At 40.8% G+C, this 17,374-nt stretch overlaps 1 protein-coding gene across 10 annotated transcripts in view; it reads right to left on the reverse strand.

Annotated features, from left to right (window-relative positions):
- Positions 1-5,494: 5,494 nt before the first annotated feature.
- ARHGAP12 (Rho GTPase activating protein 12) overlaps positions 5,495-17,374 on the reverse strand; it is a 69,814-nt gene continuing 57,934 nt past the window's right edge. For 7 of the 10 annotated variants that reach the window (XM_039707688.1, XM_039707678.1, XM_039707670.1 and 4 more), the window contains 7 exons: positions 15,768-15,870; positions 14,905-15,024; positions 11,933-12,031; positions 9,828-9,905; positions 8,908-9,042; positions 8,536-8,638; positions 5,495-8,116 (listed from right to left, as the gene is read on the reverse strand). In XM_039707688.1, the coding sequence (XP_039563622.1) occupies positions 7,942-8,116; positions 8,536-8,638; positions 8,908-9,042; positions 9,828-9,905; positions 11,933-12,031; positions 14,905-15,024; positions 15,768-15,870 (813 nt within the window). In that variant the 3' untranslated portion in view covers positions 5,495-7,941. Of the gene's footprint in view, positions 8,117-8,535; positions 8,639-8,907; positions 9,043-9,827; positions 9,906-10,575; positions 10,808-11,932; positions 12,032-12,051; positions 15,025-15,767; positions 15,871-17,374 lie in introns of those variants that run through there. The other 3 variants (XM_039707634.1, XR_005627288.1, XM_039707701.1) reach the window with 3 other exon arrangements.

Consider the following 17,374-nt stretch of genomic DNA (forward strand, 5'->3'; position numbering starts at 1 on the left):
TTGTTTGCAGGGCAGGTGGGAGGGGGCCCAGATGGTGGGATCAAAGGAGCAGTAACTCACTCACTTTGACTGCACCATCTGCTCTGCCCTGGGTTATAATTTCCAGCTCTTTCAAGTTCACCCAGGGTTTGGTGACTTGTTTGGGGACCACTTTTTGTGAATAAAAAGGGAAATGGAGGCTCTGTTTTGCAGACCTTGAATTTCTGTCAGGAAGGGGATTGGCCGTATCTTCCACACAGCAATGCACTGTGGGGTAATCATTGCTAGACCCCAAACTACCACTGAATGGCTTTACAGGGTTTGAATTAAAGGCTTTTCATGGGTTCCTGTAAATGACAGGAAGTTCAGCTTTGTCATGCTCTTCCTGCTGTTGCAGGTGTAGTGCTGATCACTAGCTCACATAAAATAGTAATAAATAGCACCTCTGTTCATTCTTTTAATTTGTCAGCCGAATCTGCTGAACTAATCCAAATATGCTAGTACCTTATTTTTATTTTAATCAAGGTTCTGAATGTTCAGAGCCTTAAATTTCGTACATAATTGCAAGATGCTGAGACCCGCTACAAAGTTAAATAGTTCATTGTCACAACAAGCTTTGTCTTCAAAATAATAACCAAGCTAGATGTGTTTGGTGTTTCTGTGTCCAAAACCTCTTCCAGCTGCCACAAGGTAGCTAACAACATGGTTCTTCAATGCTGACCTTCATGCCATGAGCAGAAAGGTAATTCCAGCTTTTCCTTGTCTGTCCAGTGCACGGCTGGTGGGGCAGCTCCTGCCCAGGTGACCTGACCTGTGGAAGCTACAGAGCAGGGCAGGACAGCGTGGCAGCTGTCATGGTGACCACTGTGGGAGACACAGAGGGGAGGGTACTGACAAGAGGAGGGAAGGGGAACCCCAGGGTTTTCCCATTTTGTGGCCCTGGCCCCATCCAGGATGTTTGCAAGGCTTTGCAGGGTGTTCTAGGGAGACAACAGCAGGGTGAGCCAGGGCTGCTGCTTTGGTGACAGCTCCTGAAAGCCATTCTTCTTCTTCTTCCCTGTCCAAAGTCTGGTTTTGGGGGTTAGTGCAGTCCCCCTGCAGTGCCCTGGTTTGCCAGTGCTGCTTCAGGCTCCCTTACCCTTGCACACAGCCCAGCCTATAGAGCAGTGCTCTGCCAGTGCTCTGGTCCCTGGCACTTCAGAAAAGCTTTGGTTCACAAGGATAACAAGAGTTGCAGTTACCAACCTGAGTGTTGACATCACCTAAACTTGTTGTTCTGGAAAGGAGTCAGAGTAAACAGCTCCTCTGCCCAGACCCACTGCAGCTGCCCATGATGGTTTTCACTTTGCTCCCTGATAATTAATGCCAGTTCTCCTTGCCAACACTTCTGAGTAGATTTGTACATTTTGGAGCACTTTGATATATCAGCTGTTAATGTGAGCTTTTCTCCTGCCGAGGATATGTCCCTGGAGACGTCAAGCAGAGTGATTTGCACACCAGCAGGGCTGTGAGTGCTGCCATGGGGGATGAGACAGGTTTGCTCAACTGAGCAGAGTTCCTCTAGGACAAAAATGGGAAGGAAGCCTTTGGCCAGAAGAAGTGCTTTCATTTGCTAGAGACCATGAATGGCCAAGTAGGAACAAGGAAGCCCATGGCTAAACAGGAGGGTACTGCCAATTCCATTCACAGATTCTCCAAAACCCGGGAGGACTGCTACAATGATGATGTCTGGCCTGCAACATGCCAAGAGCCTTAGATCACAACCAAGCAAATGAGAAAGGCAGCAGGAAGGAAGGAAAGGCTCTAGTCCCCAGCCTCTGCCTTGTACAACCTGGGCAGCACTTCTGCCCTCTGAGACTGATGCTGGCAGAGCAGGATTTGCTGTGCCACCAACAGCAGCACTCAACATTTGGCTGTGCTGCATCCTGCCCTCACGTGCTCAGGCTTTCTTTAATCTCAGGGATGCAAAGAAAGCCCAGAACACATTAGGACAACCACCTGGGGAGTTAGTTATGATTTTTAAAAGCTAATGATGCCGCCCACTGTTCAATGTTTATAATAAGCTGTCTTCTCCCCCTCTTAACTAAATTGTGTATATACAGGGTAAGAAGCTGTACCCGAGGGCCCTGAGCACTTGGCTTGCTGCACAGAGCTGCTGTACTCCATAAATAGGAAAGGTGGACAGAAAGTTATTAATTTTCATGCATTTGAATGGGGCAGGCTGGGAAGCTTGGGCAAAAGAAAGCAACAAGAATGATCCTGGCCTAGAACTGCAGTGTTTTAATGCAAACCTGAAGATTGTGCTGTGCTCTTGGCAGCTGGCTGACAGCTCAGCCTGCACAAGCAATGCAGACGGGGATTCAAAGGTTGCATGGAAACACATTGCTTTCTTCCAGTCCTGTGCCAAATGTAATACCTGATTGCTCAGCTCACGTACATTTCTGCAGTACCACAGAAGAGGCACTCTGCGACACGGAGCAGCACACAGCCTGCTGGAACTATTACCTGCAAAGGAACATTTTTCTAATTCTCTAGCCCATGGTTTTACACTGCTTTGTGATGAAGTGTCTATGGCTGAGTGGCCCGTGCCTCAGGCTGCGCCAGGGAAGCAGCGCTCTGGGCACAGCCCAGCACATTCCAGGGCTCCAGACTTGTACAAATAAGGAAGCAAAAGGTCTGAGCTGGATCCGAGCAGGACTCTGTATCAGTGAGAGCAGCACTGCAGCTCTGAAACAGCTTTGTCATAGCAGGAAATGCAGTGGCATCCTTCAACCTGCCAGAGGAGGGGCACCACCTTTTGCACAACCACGTCTCAGTTTTTCCTCACAGAAGAAAGCCGTGAAGGTGAGCAGCTCACACGTGTGTGTTGGCAGAGGCCTGGCAAGGCCAGCACCCACAGAAGATGCACTCAGTCACCCAGTGCAGGGGAGAACATCCCTGCAGCAGCAGGAGAGCACTGCGCAGGCCAAGCCCCTGCAGCCCAAGCACCGCCCAGCCCCGGCTGACAGGAGAGGTTTTCTTGTAAAGAGGTGATTTTTCAGTTCTGTTTCTAGGTAAGTTACTTCCTTTACTGGAACAACTACCTAGTTGGACGCTTGCATGCAGGAAGCCACCAAGCCACCACCAGCTCAGCATCACCCTCTTGGTAAAGGCAGAGAGCACTGGCACATCAGTGGCCAGGAAACACTGCCAGTGCTTTGATTCCAGTCATTTGGCTGCAGCATTTGATGAACTAGACAGGCTGACCAGTGTTTAACATGTATTTTCCAATGCCTGATATAAGAAATGACAGCTTTTAATTACAGTACTTAATTCTTTAGAGGACAGCTGTTTCTTTCACATTATGAATTAACAAGCTATTCTGAGCAGATTTGTACTGTGCAAACAGATCTAAACTAGCTGTGAAGATAGTTTAGCTTGGAGCTTTATTTTTTTGGCATACTCCCACTTTTGAGCTTCATGCATTTGTTTCTTCTGGTGTGCTGAGGTTGTAGCAGACAGGACCACCTGTGTTTCTCAGGATCTGGTGCCACAAGGGTTGGATCTTGGATGGGGCCCTCCAGTGCCACCAGAGCAACATTGCCTAACTGAGAACAAGTTTATTTTTGTATTGCACAGATGCTGGTTGAAGGGACATAGTTCTTGACTCCCATTAGCACTCAGGTCTTGTGTCCAGGGAAGTCAGACACAAGTGCATCCCTGAGGAGCTGACACATAGAAGCCACTCCAGAAAAGATGGAGAAAGGCAGAGAATTGCTGCTTTGCAATGTTACTTAACTCCACCTGTTTGCAGAACAAATTATTAAAAAACATAGCTAGGCCTTAATCTGTATTTTAAGACACGCAAAGGAAGAAAAAGAAAAAATAAAAAGCAACTCCATCCCACAATCTTGGCAGCCTGGCTCTCTCCCAGGTCTCTGGCCTGGATTCCTGCAGTTCTGAGTGAATGTTTCTTTGCTATCTTGCTTGTCCATCACACCTGCTTTGTTGCCTTCAGTGTTCTGCATTTATTTATTCCCACACTCAGAGTCTCTCTCCCCTTCCCCAGCCCACTATATTTTAGTGTAATAAGCTATAAAATGAGATCTTATGAAAAATAAAAGAGATGCTATACCAGTTTGTTCCACTTTGCGTTCTGAGTTTGCTGAACACAACACAGATTTTTTATTTTTTTAAAGTAGCAGCTGACTACCTTAAGAAACTAGAATCTGTTTGGGGAAGTTGTAGGAAACTAATATTAGAGCTGCCATTTAATTCTCAAGGCAATAAAATGGACTGAGAGGCCAAGTCCCTCTGAATGTCTTTCATGCAGGTTTGTTACACAGTGTGAGCTTGTTTTACAAGTGCTCTGTTTACAAGAATGCTGGGGGAGCTGGAGAGGGGGGGGAATGTTCATTTAAGCCCCACATTCACATAGGGCTACTTTTGTAAAGGCCTGATCCAGTCCTACCAGCTGCTTGCCCACAAAACTTCCCAATTGTGGAGGCTAATTAAGATTCCTCAGAGGAGCTCTCCTCTCCCCAGCGGCTGCAGGCAGCCTCATCAGACATGCTGTCCCTCCCCCTGGGCCCGGCAGAATGCCCTGCTGTGCCTGGCTTACGTTATGCCTTATGAATTAACCAATTGATTCTGAAAATATCACTACTTTAGGGCTAAATAAAGCTGTTCCCTTCAAGGGGAAAAAAGGCAGGGCTCAGCCGAGGAATAAACTGATACTGTGTTACCTATAACCATAAACTCCCTTCTCTCTCATGCTGCAAGGCGAGGATTCGCTTGCCAGGATACAGGGAGTTCAGTACAAAGGGAATTTATCATGGATTTCTGTGAAAACAGGGAGGCTTTCCTGAGCCTGGACTATCCACTTGCAAGTAAATAAAGCTTCCTGCATGCAACTCCGACTTAAAAAATTAGTTTATGTGAAATGACTGTGCATATTTACCTTGTCTTTTTGTGTCCACTTCCCTTTCCAGCTTCAAAGTGAAGAAACCTGTAACCAGCACAGATCAAGCATGGCTGAAAGTTGCTTGGTGCTACTGCTGTGTAGCTGAACACAGCTCTAGCGCTGCAACAAAAATTTCAGCTGGCACCAATACATAATGTTGGCCCTTCAGTATCCTTTGAGTGGTCATGGTCCTAAAAAAATTAAATTCAGGCTTTAAACTGATTTTAAACCAGAACCAAATCTGATATAGAGCCTGAACTGAGGAATATAAAAAATTAACTATTTCATCTGATACACATAGCTTTCCCCTGATGTGTTTGTGCAGATCCCTCATCTTGATTACTTAAAAGAAAGCTAACTGCAGGAACCAGACAAGATCTTTCAAGCACCGAAGAAACCCAATGTGGTGACATACACAGTTTCATGTTGGTCACAACAAATGTACCATTAGCTTGGACTTCCTGAATGTCTCAAGTGTTTGCTTACACTTCTTCCAATTAAAAAGGATCCTCTCCCCTCTCCAAACTAATAAATAGAATATTAAGACAACTTCACTGCACAAAACCATACTAGATATTGTAATAACAAAATGCTTTATTTTTTGGGAATACAAGGAAAGGTGTGACATCCTCATAATCAAATTGCTTTAAAAAGGCATTCTTCCTTTGAAAAAGGTAACACTCACAACAAAAGGTGACCAGTGAACAAGCCCTCTCATGTAGCAGCAGGAATTCCTCCCTTACAGCCAAAGGCAGGGTTTGAATAATGTACAGCCACAGATTCCAACTCAATCGATATTTTCCAGTAGGTTAGGGCACAGGCTCAGCACTGCTCAGTGTGACAGCCCAGAGGGAGGCTGACAACACACCTCTGAGACAGGGCTTTCACAGTTCTCACCCAGGTTGCTTTGCAACAAACCACAAGACTTCACCATTACCACAAGAAGACACTGAGAAAGCCACAAGGTTACTAATCGTCTCGCTCATCTCCAAAAACTTTTCATGCAAGCCCTATGCTCATGAAATTCTCGTACCATCAGTCTGGTTACAGCTCAGTGTGTCACCGCACGTCCCCTCTGCTGCCAGCCAGGGCTGTGTGTGACAGGGACACAGCAGACCCAAGGCTACTGACACAATCCCCTCCTCAACGTAACTGTTTCCTGTACGGCGGGCTCCAAGCTGGGATGTGTTTTAAAGACTGCAAATTTATATCCATAAATTACTTCTGCCCTCTCTGAAGCTTATGTTAGAATTCAAGTTGTTAAAGAAGGGGACTGGGAAGTTCCTAAAACTGTCAGGTTATAAAGCAGGCATTCATAGTTCAGTCCAGTGTGACAGCTCTTTGTCACAAGTGGTATCCATCCATGCTAAGGGGTAACACACATTGGTTTTGTTTAAAAGGGGCTCATGTTGTCTGAAGTGGGTATGGTAAACTCTAAAAGAACTATTGGTTTTCTTTATTCAGGTTAGACATAACAAATATGTCAGATACAGCAGTTAGTCTAGAAAAATACATTTAAAAAAATCTTCAGCAGACCATGCTCCCTGTAACAAAATCTTTCAAAACCAATTTTACAAATTATTCTACATTAATGTAAAAAGAAAATCTTAAATTTAGCATAGTGGATTCCATCAAACATCTATCTATCAAAACATGACTTTCACTATCTGCAGATGTTAGAATTCATAATACATTTTTCTAATGTATCCTGTACATATTAAATAATCTAAAAGGCTCTTCTTGTAGTGCATTAACAATTTAGCAAGCACACTCAGTATTTCTCCAGTACCATTTGCATTACAGTTATTTGCCCGCAAATGTAATTAACATCTAAAAGTGCACACAGTTAGATCTCCCTCCCTCCCCATAACCTGTTTCCCTGCTGAAACCCAGACATCCACTGGAAACATTATGCTACTGTAGCTAATCTACCCATGATTAGAAATGTGTGACTAAAGTGTTCTAAACTATACAGGAACTGACTTATGTACAGGAATCAAAAGGACAGCCTGTATTTACATCAAGAATGAACTTCCACTACCACAGCATCATACCAAGAACTCAATACAGTGTTACAGTCGGTATTTACTTAGGACTTTAGCTTCAGATCAGTATAACACAAAACTTAGCTCAGAACATACCCTGAAAAAAATGAACATGTTTATTAAATATCACTTCTATTATGCCCCACGACAAATAACCACTGCTGGATATTCTTACAAGTTCAGTGTTTGAAATAGTGTAATAGTGTGCTGCTCTATGAAGCAGCAAAGAACTTCCAGAGAGGCTGCTGAGGAAAAAAAAAAGGAAGAAAGAAAGAAGTAAAAAAAAAAATCCAATACCAAACAAACAAAAAAAAACAAACGAACAAAAAAGCGCCACAAAAAAAAAAAGACAGAACAAAAAAAGAAACAAACAAAACAAAACCCAACAGCAGAAAAACAGGAGAAAAAGAAGGACAGAGGGCAGCAGACATCAAGGGAAGAATTAGATTTGAACAACTAAACCAAACTGTTAGCACAAGAAGTCTAGGACAGTCACAGCATGCAGAAACCCCTTGGAAAAGTGTCATACAGATCTATGTAGGTTGTAATAAACAAGCTTAAGATGTAACTTCACTGAATTTTTCCATACCAGAAAAAATGGTAGACTTTTCCCATCATATGGAAGAATTTTGAGATTAAATTCCAGATTATCCAGTCTGAGATTATTAGTTTTACTCTCCAAGAAATCCAGTGTATGAACCTATATTAAATTTTTCCAATGATACTTTAAAAAGGCAAACTACAAACTTTTCAATTAATTTTTTATATTGAACTTTTCAAAAAAATCTGAAGTGTGGTCTTTAATTTGCATTAAAGTGGTCAAACATTTCTCCTGTTTCTCCCCTTCCTAAAAGTGCAAAAAACAAGTTGCTGCTTGGTCCACAAACATAAAACATCATATACAGCAAGAGCTTTTCCTTCTGATAGAGTACTGCTGCCAACTCATCACTTCCAGTTTCTTCTCCAAGAAAAATGTCAGCGTCCAAAGATGGAATTCAATTCCAGCAGAATTAGCTCTACAATCTGATTCTGGTATACTGTGTGGACTGCTATGTTACCAGTCTCTTTCTCTGGTTTTAATAGGGTTGGACCAAAAACTATTGCTATACTTTGATAGGTCATTCGGTTCTTTTCTCCATTTTCTACAACTCTGAAAGAGAAAACAGTACACAAGAAGAGATTAATCAGTGTTAGGACAACAAGATGACAGAAAAAGACACATCCCAAAGCAAATGGCTATTCAGAGTATTTATTTAATGAGCAGTCTTGCTATTAGGACATACTGTTGCTGTAATTCCCCTCTCTATGAAAAAAGTTTTGTTTTGAAATGTCATTCTTGGTCCTCTCACAGTCCCTCTAAAGGACTTGGCAGCAAACATCACAACTATGCAACATACTGTCTCAAGTCTGGTGCTCTGCAAGCTCATATCCAAACAGACTGATGCATGCTGTTATCAAGTCCAATATAAAAAAATGCAGTAAGAACATTCACTTGGTACTTTAAATTGGATTCTTTATCTCTAAGGAAGGATAAGCAACACAAAGCCCTTCCTTCTGTCTGTTACTTACCTTTTCAGGTGCCTAAAGAGTACCTGCATCGTGTCCTGGTTTGGTTTTGGCAACTGTTTGATTAAATCTTTAACAGCAGGGACGCGCTGCCTTGGTTCTTGCTCTGCAAAAGGGTGAGGTTGAGAAACGAAAGTTCAGTATTTTTGTTTAAAACTTGAGCATAAGATTTAAGAGGCTGGGAAGGAAAGCCATGGTTTGCAGTGCTAATCCGAGATAGGACACTGCCACCTCCCGGCCGGCCCCGGCAGCACGGACAGGAAATTCCAGACAAGTCACCCTGTTCACAACCAAATCATCCTTCTTATGTCCAAAATAATTTTTAGAATTGCACAGGACTTATCCAAACACCATATACAAGTTCTACAGACTTACTAATTGCATTGACAAAGTCATTGAAGTGGTTGTAAGTGAACAGTGGCTCTGGCAATTCTCTGAAGAACATTTTTAGAGCTCCTGTAATCACATGTATATCTTCCCATTTACTGTCATTCAAGTCCAGCTTCTCATCTGAGAGAGAAAAAGAAATAATTAATAATAATACTTCGACTATAAAAGCTCTTTTTTGTTTAATAAACTCAACCATTCTTCGGTATTTATTGATTTCAAAGCAGTGAAGACTTGCTCTACTTCAGCACATTCCGTATCCCAATCTGGGATACAGAGCTGCAGCAGCAGATGGAGATGCTAAACTCTGCCTACTGCACTACATACAGTTCCCCTACTCCTAGGGCATTTTCCAGAAGGGAACAGGAGCTGCTGACATAACACAAAATTTACTGTTAGATCCTGTCAATCAGGAAATGAGAGGTCAGATTCTGGAGGGGCTACACTAAGATACTGCCAGAAGAAAGGGTTTTACACACAGAGTACAGTGAAGAGGAGCTAAGCCCTCCCCCCACTAAAAGGCAGTAGCAAATCTCACTAAAAAAACCCATAAACTTACAATTTTCATGCTAATGAAAGCTTAACATGTTAACTGTTTTTCCATAAGGTGGTGAGTTATTTCGTTTGAAATAATTCCCCTTCCTCAAATTCCATTGCCATATTTTTTTAGAATTCTGTTCTAGCAATGCCTCTATGGTCCACATGAAACTAAACCTCCACAATATTGGGTTTTTCATGTAATGTATGTTACTTAGTCACTTCTGTAATTCTGAAGTAACTTTACTTTGAGGATGACAGTCATTTATCCTGATATACTACAGTTACAGAGAAATCTTTTTCCTTAGCTTTCTATGGACTTCAACAATCTGAAAATATATGCCATTGTAATATAACTAGAGGAAGCTTACCATGATTGACTGCAAATCTCAGCTTCTGTATCACTGCAAGATTGCCACTAACTCTGTATAAACCATCAATATCTAATCCTGAAACAAAGGGATAAATCCATTTTAACAACTTATATATGTATAAATCTACTCAGCAAAACTGAAGCAAAGGAAACCCACCTTGTAACAAGGAAATAAAAAGTTAAACTAGCTTGTTTTGATGGACAGGGCATATGAAATAGAGGGGGTTTAATTTGCTGACACAAGTTTGGCAGCATCGAGCTCAAAGTAATCTCTAAAACTTCCTATTCAAGTAGTAATGAGGCAACAGCTCCAAGTTTCCCAAATGAGATCAGATGTCTTGTTTAAGATGCTTTTGGTGGGTGGGCAGGGAATACATGGGAGTCCAACATGCACTAACCAGGTATTTTGTGGATACAATGTTCAATTTTTAATGTATGGTTAAGAAAAACCCAATCAAGTCATGCATAGAGAGCATCTCAAAGTTGTCAAGCGACCAGGTTCACATGGAGAAGGAATGATGCACATGCACACTCAGAGTTACCCAACAGCCTACAGAACTAAAATGGGCTGGCCCTATAGGGCTTTACAGGATTGCACACTCAACCAGAAAAGAAGAAAACTGTGTCTCTGTAGTTGCTACTGCAGTTACTCAGCAGTGATTAGGAAGTACAGAATTTATCTGCAAAGCCACTTGGATGCAGCAGGTGAGTCAGTGCCACTGACAGGGTGCGTGTTGCCAGAATACCTGCAAGTCCCTGTAGCTCCTCAAGGATTTGTCTGATGCAACACAGCACAGTTACCAGCACCATCTGACATATCCCTTTTCCCCAAATTCCTTTACAGAAAGAACTGATTTGAAGTGTATTGGTAGAAGGAAGAAGAGTTGGAGAGGTAGGAAAAAAAAGCTGTTCATTTCTGTCAGCTTCCCCTCAGGTATTTAAAAAAGGAAAACTTCACTATCTTCACTGCAGTCCTGCCTTTAAAATAAAAAAAAATTTAAAAAAAAAAAGGAAGAAAGAAAAATAACCCCTTTCTCACAGTCTTCAGATCACAAATGGAATGAAGCCTGCAGCCACAAGCAAGGTGGCAGTTTGTCAAACTGGAGTAATGCAACAGAAGCAGTTTTTCTCCCCTCCCAGGCCATAAGATAGAAGCATTGACAAAGAGGACTACAGGCTAAATGAAGTTCCCATGGAAGATGCCTTAGAATTCACATGTATTCCCCTGTAACACTTACCCTGATACTCAAGGGACTGTTCTCAGATTAACAGACTGGTAAATATCTGAATGATGATTATGGAGATTCCATAATCCCCTCTCAGTCATCTTTTCCAAGAGATAAGGCAAAGACAACAGCAAGAAACAGGCAAGAAAACCCACAGAGACTACAGCCAAGTTTGGAGTCACAACCAACAAATTTTCAGCAAAAATGTGAAGGTGTGCTTTACAGCAGAAAACCCAGAATGTCACATGTAGCTTTCAAACAAAGTGTTCTCAGTTGTTAGGTAGGAAATACATATTTTCAATCAAAGCAAACAAAAACTGAGTCAATGTGGATACTGATAATCTCCAGAATTGCATAAAATATAGCAATTCATGTAACTGGCTGAAGGGCATCAAACCAACAGGCTGGTCTTCTGGCAGTCAGTGCATACACAGAGCAGGAACAGAACTTTTTCCTAAAAGTTCATTTCAAGGAAGTTTTAACAGAAGTGACTGTTAGCATGCTTAAACCTTCCAAAAATGAATAGTTGCATTTCAATACTCTCACTTTTAATCTGAAAAAAAAAACTTGATGAGCTGAGCTCTTCTACTACTTCTTGTAATCCCTCTTCCTTAGGAGCCTTGCTGCCAGGAGGCTGTCCTGTCCTTTCCTCAGTTTGAAATATACTGAAGCAGATTAGTTTCTCCGACATACAATTTCCTCCCCTCTCCCCACTTTGGATCCCACCTATGTCCTCGCTCTTGAAAACCCAATACTAACTCCAGATACAAGTTTCAGATTATCTTCCCCAAATAAACCAACAGCATTTTAAAATTAAAATGTTAAACATTAAGAATCATGAGCTACAGAGATTTGTAAACAAAAAATTCAACCATACCATGTTCCTCAACATGCTCAATGCACAGCTTCACGAACTTTGGCACCGTGCTGTTTTCTCTTTGACACAAGCTGGTGAGATTTGAACCAAAAACTTGATCTGGAACCAAGTAAAGAGACTGATTTACAGTGGAACAGGACACGAGTGACAGAACTAGTTCAGGTTAAAACAAACCTCTACAAAGGGCAAAGTCTACAGGATACAATTGTCGCAGCGTTGGAGAGGAAATAGGAAAGTTTTGAAAAGAGTTCTCAGCAGCTCCCAGCGAGAAAAGCTCCCAGTAAGAAGAGAGTCAGCAGCTACACAAATGTGAGCCTCCAAGAAAGGAAGTTTTGCTACTGAAATCCTTTATCCATCAGGTGATACTTCTAAGAGTCATTTCATGAATAATGTTATAAGAAATGCAATGGATTCAAATGCATCCTGTTACACTCCATTCCTGTCCCAAGTTCAACATGCATTTATTGCAATCTTTGTTAAAAATTCAAAGAGATAATGAACTTTAACCGGAGTGAAAGCTTTTGGCATTGCTTGGGAAAAAACCCTGCAAAATGTCATCTTTCACTGCACCCACTGTTTAACACAGCATTATATATTAATTTACTTTATTGTAGAGTCTTCTGACATTTTTAAGTTCTGACACAAATCTGTAAATTATCGACTTCAACCTCAGGGCTCTGAATGGATGCAAGTCTGACCATGCATTAGCAACCTGGCTGCAAGGTCAGAATCTAAATACAGATATTTATGGGCAATGGTAAATCTGAATCTTATTTTCAAAACTGCACAATCCAGGGGGAGTATTTTCCATCATAAAGTGGAGCAAAAATGAAAATTAGCTTGGACAGAGAGGAGAATCTTGCGATGTCTGAGTGAATTTTAGCAGCTTGTCAATTCTTCTTGCTCAGATTGTTATCACCAAAATATTTGATAGATCCATTTCTATGGCTTTCACCAAAGTTGCCCAAATAATAGATGGCCTCTTCTGTTCAGATGCATGAGAGTGACATGGGGTCTTGTGACAGAGAAGCAAAGATTCCACTCTTAAAGGAAAGGGTTGTTTGTTGTTTACTCTGTTAAATTAGGTACATAAGTGGCCATCTTCACAGAATCTGTTGTATCTTACTTCAGAGCTTCTGCAAAAGAGAGACTGCTCTTGCATTTGCATCATGCACAGCATGTAGCCCATTTTTCATGTTCAATAATTTCAGTAGATAACAACTCTTGCATCTTGACTAGTGCTTTGGGAAACCCAAACAGCACACCAAACCAATTTTATAGTATGGAAATGGGCATTTAATGGCATTATTAGCTAGATGTGATAAAGGTCAGTGGTCCACACCACCTCGGTGCTGTGGCAGCTACTCACGCAGCGAGCTTTATAAGCAGAATCAGTAGCAAAGGATTGAAAAAGCCCACGCAGCAGAAAGCCAGGCTAGCATGCAGCTGTGGCAGGTAAAGCAATGCAGATTAGGTAGCAGAAGAAAATAGTAGCATGTAACAAAGTAATTTGCTACAATTGCCTTCAACTTCAATAATTTCAGCATATACAGAAGGAGTATTTTTTCTTCACATCTTAAAAAGTAATGTCTGTACTTTTGATTTTCTGTGTAACAAAACTTTAACACAGTTCCTTCTCCACTTAGTGCATGCTGCTTCAAGTGGATTTTTTCTTCCAGAACTTTTCACTAGTTTTTCTGCTCATACTGGATTTGCCAAGCTTTCCATTTACTAAGCTTGTTCTGCAGCAGCCACAAAAGTAGACTGGGCTTTTAAATGAAGACTTCTGTATTCTTCATTCATACATTAAATGTAAAGCTGTACAGTGCCCAACGAACTTTTAAAACTTACACCATGCTTTTAAATAAAAAACAAACTCCTCATTCCTTAATGCCTTTATTAAAAATCCAATCATTAGCACGCACATGTACAAATTAAACTTGGCTTAGTGTTCACTGTTGCCAAGGTCAGAAGTTACGTCACTGAGCCATGACATGAATACTAAGTTGTAAAGCAGAGCAAAATGTCAAAGTCTGGGAATAATGCTCCCTTATTCCAAACAAAATTTCCATCATTTACAAGTAAATTATATTTGCAGATACACAAATATATCAAATGCCACATGCAACAGAAGCACACCTGTAAAAGTATGCGGTGAGGCAAATCACAGTAGGATTTGGTCTGGTATTTGCCTACCCAAATGCTATTTTGACCCTAGTAGAACACCACCTACAAGTCCTGCTAAAGCATACAAATAAATAAATAAATGAAGTTTTACAGTGAGTACCAAGTCAATAGTTTACACAAACACATTAACTTAAACCTGTGCAAATACTGTTCTCTCAAATTTCTACAAGTGTGACAAAAAGAAATCTTTCATAACTTTGATTCAAGAGTATATGTAACACTCTTTGTGAAACAATTAAAACAATGTAAACATTCAAAAAAGGTTATGGGAAAAAGATGTTTAAGTAAAGACTCGTGTAACCTCATCCTGGTTTTCCCAAATATTTCATTTCTTATGATATGGCACATGATTGTCTGGTTCCACACGGACTACAACACCCTTTGAAACGGGTGAGCACACGCACTCAGCTTTGTACCCAACGGGTTGTTCTTTCCCCTGTTTGCACAAATGAGGGTCAGATATCTGGATTTCCAGCTCGGAAGGGTGGAATGCAGTGCTTCTTAGCTAGAGAGTCCAAGTCCAAACGGGCTCCTGGGCCCCCAGTTTTCACTGCAGTTCGGCCAGCACTGAGCCGAAGGAGAGGCATCCTCCGAGCAGTTTAATGGCTAGTAACAGCACTCAGAAGTACAGCAATCACCAGTTCCACTATACATCCAAGACTTTTGTTAAACCAACTATACACATGTATTTTACTCTGAAACTAGACCATTTTAACCCCATTTTACACATGAACTACTAAATTCAGCTTTTCAAATTATGTCCTTTGTTAAAAAGGTTCATTTACCCTTAATGTAGCCTTTTTCACGGACAGCTTGTAATGTAGGGCGCCGTGTAAGAAACTTCTTGAGCTTCGTTTTGGTCTTTTTCTGATCTGTGGAGTCTATATTGCTGGGTGCTTTCACTGCTGAAAAGAGAAACATATTTACCATTACTACCCACAGAACCAACACTGCATTTATCAGCCAAGGAACCAACATTAAAAGAAAAAAAATTTATGTTCCAACACGCAAAAAACCTACTCAAATTTGCAACTCATCCCTAATTTTTTCCTTAACTTCCTGGAACTTCTTGTAAATACCATCCATTTCTCAAACTACCAAGAGACAACCCTGTCACCAAAAACTTGCAAAGCCAACTAAACAGTAGCTTACACATGGAATTGATGTGGAAATTTAAAAATGCAGCTATGTTTCAAAACCAGTCCTGCCTCTCGTTAGGTTAACTATCTTGAAAGAAATAAGTACATTTTTGAAAATTACATATAGAGCCTGGAAGGAAAGGAGAGAAAACAGTTTGCCTGGTAAGTCAGATACTATTTCTGTACATTTGACAACACTTTGAAAAGAATTAATTTCACCACTGCTTATTTTCCCCCGTTTTAAATGTGTCATACAACAGGAGCTAAATACATTTCACACTTCTTTTCTTCTTCTTCCTTTTTTGAAGTATGATTAATAAAACATGGAAGAAAATTTACCAAGTGGCATCAAGAAGTAGAATGAACTATATTAAGATTGTTTCCAAACTTCAGTGGTTTCATTTTTAGCAGTCCTTTTGAATTCTTCCCTATTTACACATAATACTGAAGATGCAGAAAATGAAAACTGCCATTTGCTAGAATCAATTAATGGAAAATTTTCAACTCACAACGAAGTTTCTTAGAGTCTTTATTTTCTTTCTCTTTGTCTTGTTTTTCCACTCCAGGGGAATCTGGTACCTCATCATCTAATGCTTCATCAGACTCTATTACCTGTTGGATTTAAGAAGTTATGCAGTGCTGAGTTTGCCAGTTCAGAAAATACAGCATTAACACACACATTTCCTGCAGACAGTTCTACAATACACAATTTTTCTCCCTAAAATGACATTCAGTTTGTTCTCTCCTGAACTCTAGATGTTAAACATCTTCAGGGACAACACCACTCTGATTTGCAGAGTGAGTAACTTTGAGAAACACTATTTCATCATAAGACTCAATAAAGAAAATGTTGCTGGACACTGAACAAAGTGCAACTAGTCTTTTATGATAACACTTCATTACATCAACCAATAAACAACAAAAATTATTTTTGGTTGGGCTTATTTTCCAAATCCAAGAGACAAACATCAGCTATTTAATGATCTGCCACAGAAATTCCTGACTGAAAGAGCAGAAAAAATTTCTAAAGCATTTATCCAATTGGTTTTCTCTATAAGTACAATTTTCTTAATAGAAAATTGAACTATTAGCTGGAAAATCTCACTACTGTCAAAACATACACTGAATTCACTCTGACACTGAAAAATAAGTGTACCAGTGTCTAAAATTCTTTCCCAGTGTTCCTGCTATCTCAGCACATTCTCATCAAACACTGACAAGTGAAAACACAGATCATGTTGAAGTGTGGAGGCAGATACCAGAGTCTGCTGATCTTACCTGCAGCCCAGGCTACGTGCGTGACTGCAGACATACCAGGAAACGGGGAAAGAAACTTCCTCAGCTTCAGTACAACACATTCCCTTCCCAAACTGTGTGTCCTACTTCACTTCAACTGAAATGAACTGGACTGCCACGCAGTTGCCAAAATCTGACTGCAGGGTGCCTTCTCTTACAAGGAAGGAAACCCTAAAATGAGGCAGGGTTGTGCATTCCAGAGCACTGAGCAGCAGCATGACTTCCAGAACTAAGATGTACTTTAACCTGTAGGGCAGTGTTACTTTCAAACACCTTCATTGCTGTTCCTTTTCAAAAGCCTTGGATAGCCTTTTTACACATCACAGATCAATATATTCAACTGCCCAAATAATGTCCCCATTAAGGATCCTCTGCCCCTCTTCAAGTGCCCTCAAAGCTTTTTAGGATTGGAATATTTTTAAACTATTAAATGCTTTTTTTAATCCCGAGAAAAAGTCACCTGGGATCTAGTTTATAGATAAGTAAGTAATAACGTGGAAATTTCTGTGTTTAAAAAAAAGAGCAGCCACATCCTTTGCAGGTAGCTATTCCTCTAGTACAGGATATTGTCACAACAGCAGCCTGAGGGAGCAAAGAGAACAGAATCTGATCTGCCCTTTCTTTTGAGGAAGATCTTGTTATGCTAGCAATAGTACCTTGGCCATGGGAAAGAGATCACAGCTACTATTACCATAAACTTTCCAAAATTAAAAGTTGGGCCTTAGACCTGATGTATTTTGTACCCAAAGCTTAAGTGCTTCAAATTATCAGGTAGTCTAATGCACTTTCTTGATTTATGCCTTGTAGTCTTGGGTCTCTT

Source organism: Passer montanus, unplaced genomic scaffold (genome assembly GCF_014805655.1).
Source record: "Passer montanus isolate IOZ18808 unplaced genomic scaffold, ASM1480565v1 scaffold10, whole genome shotgun sequence".
NCBI lineage: Eukaryota > Metazoa > Chordata > Aves > Passeriformes > Passeridae > Passer > Passer montanus.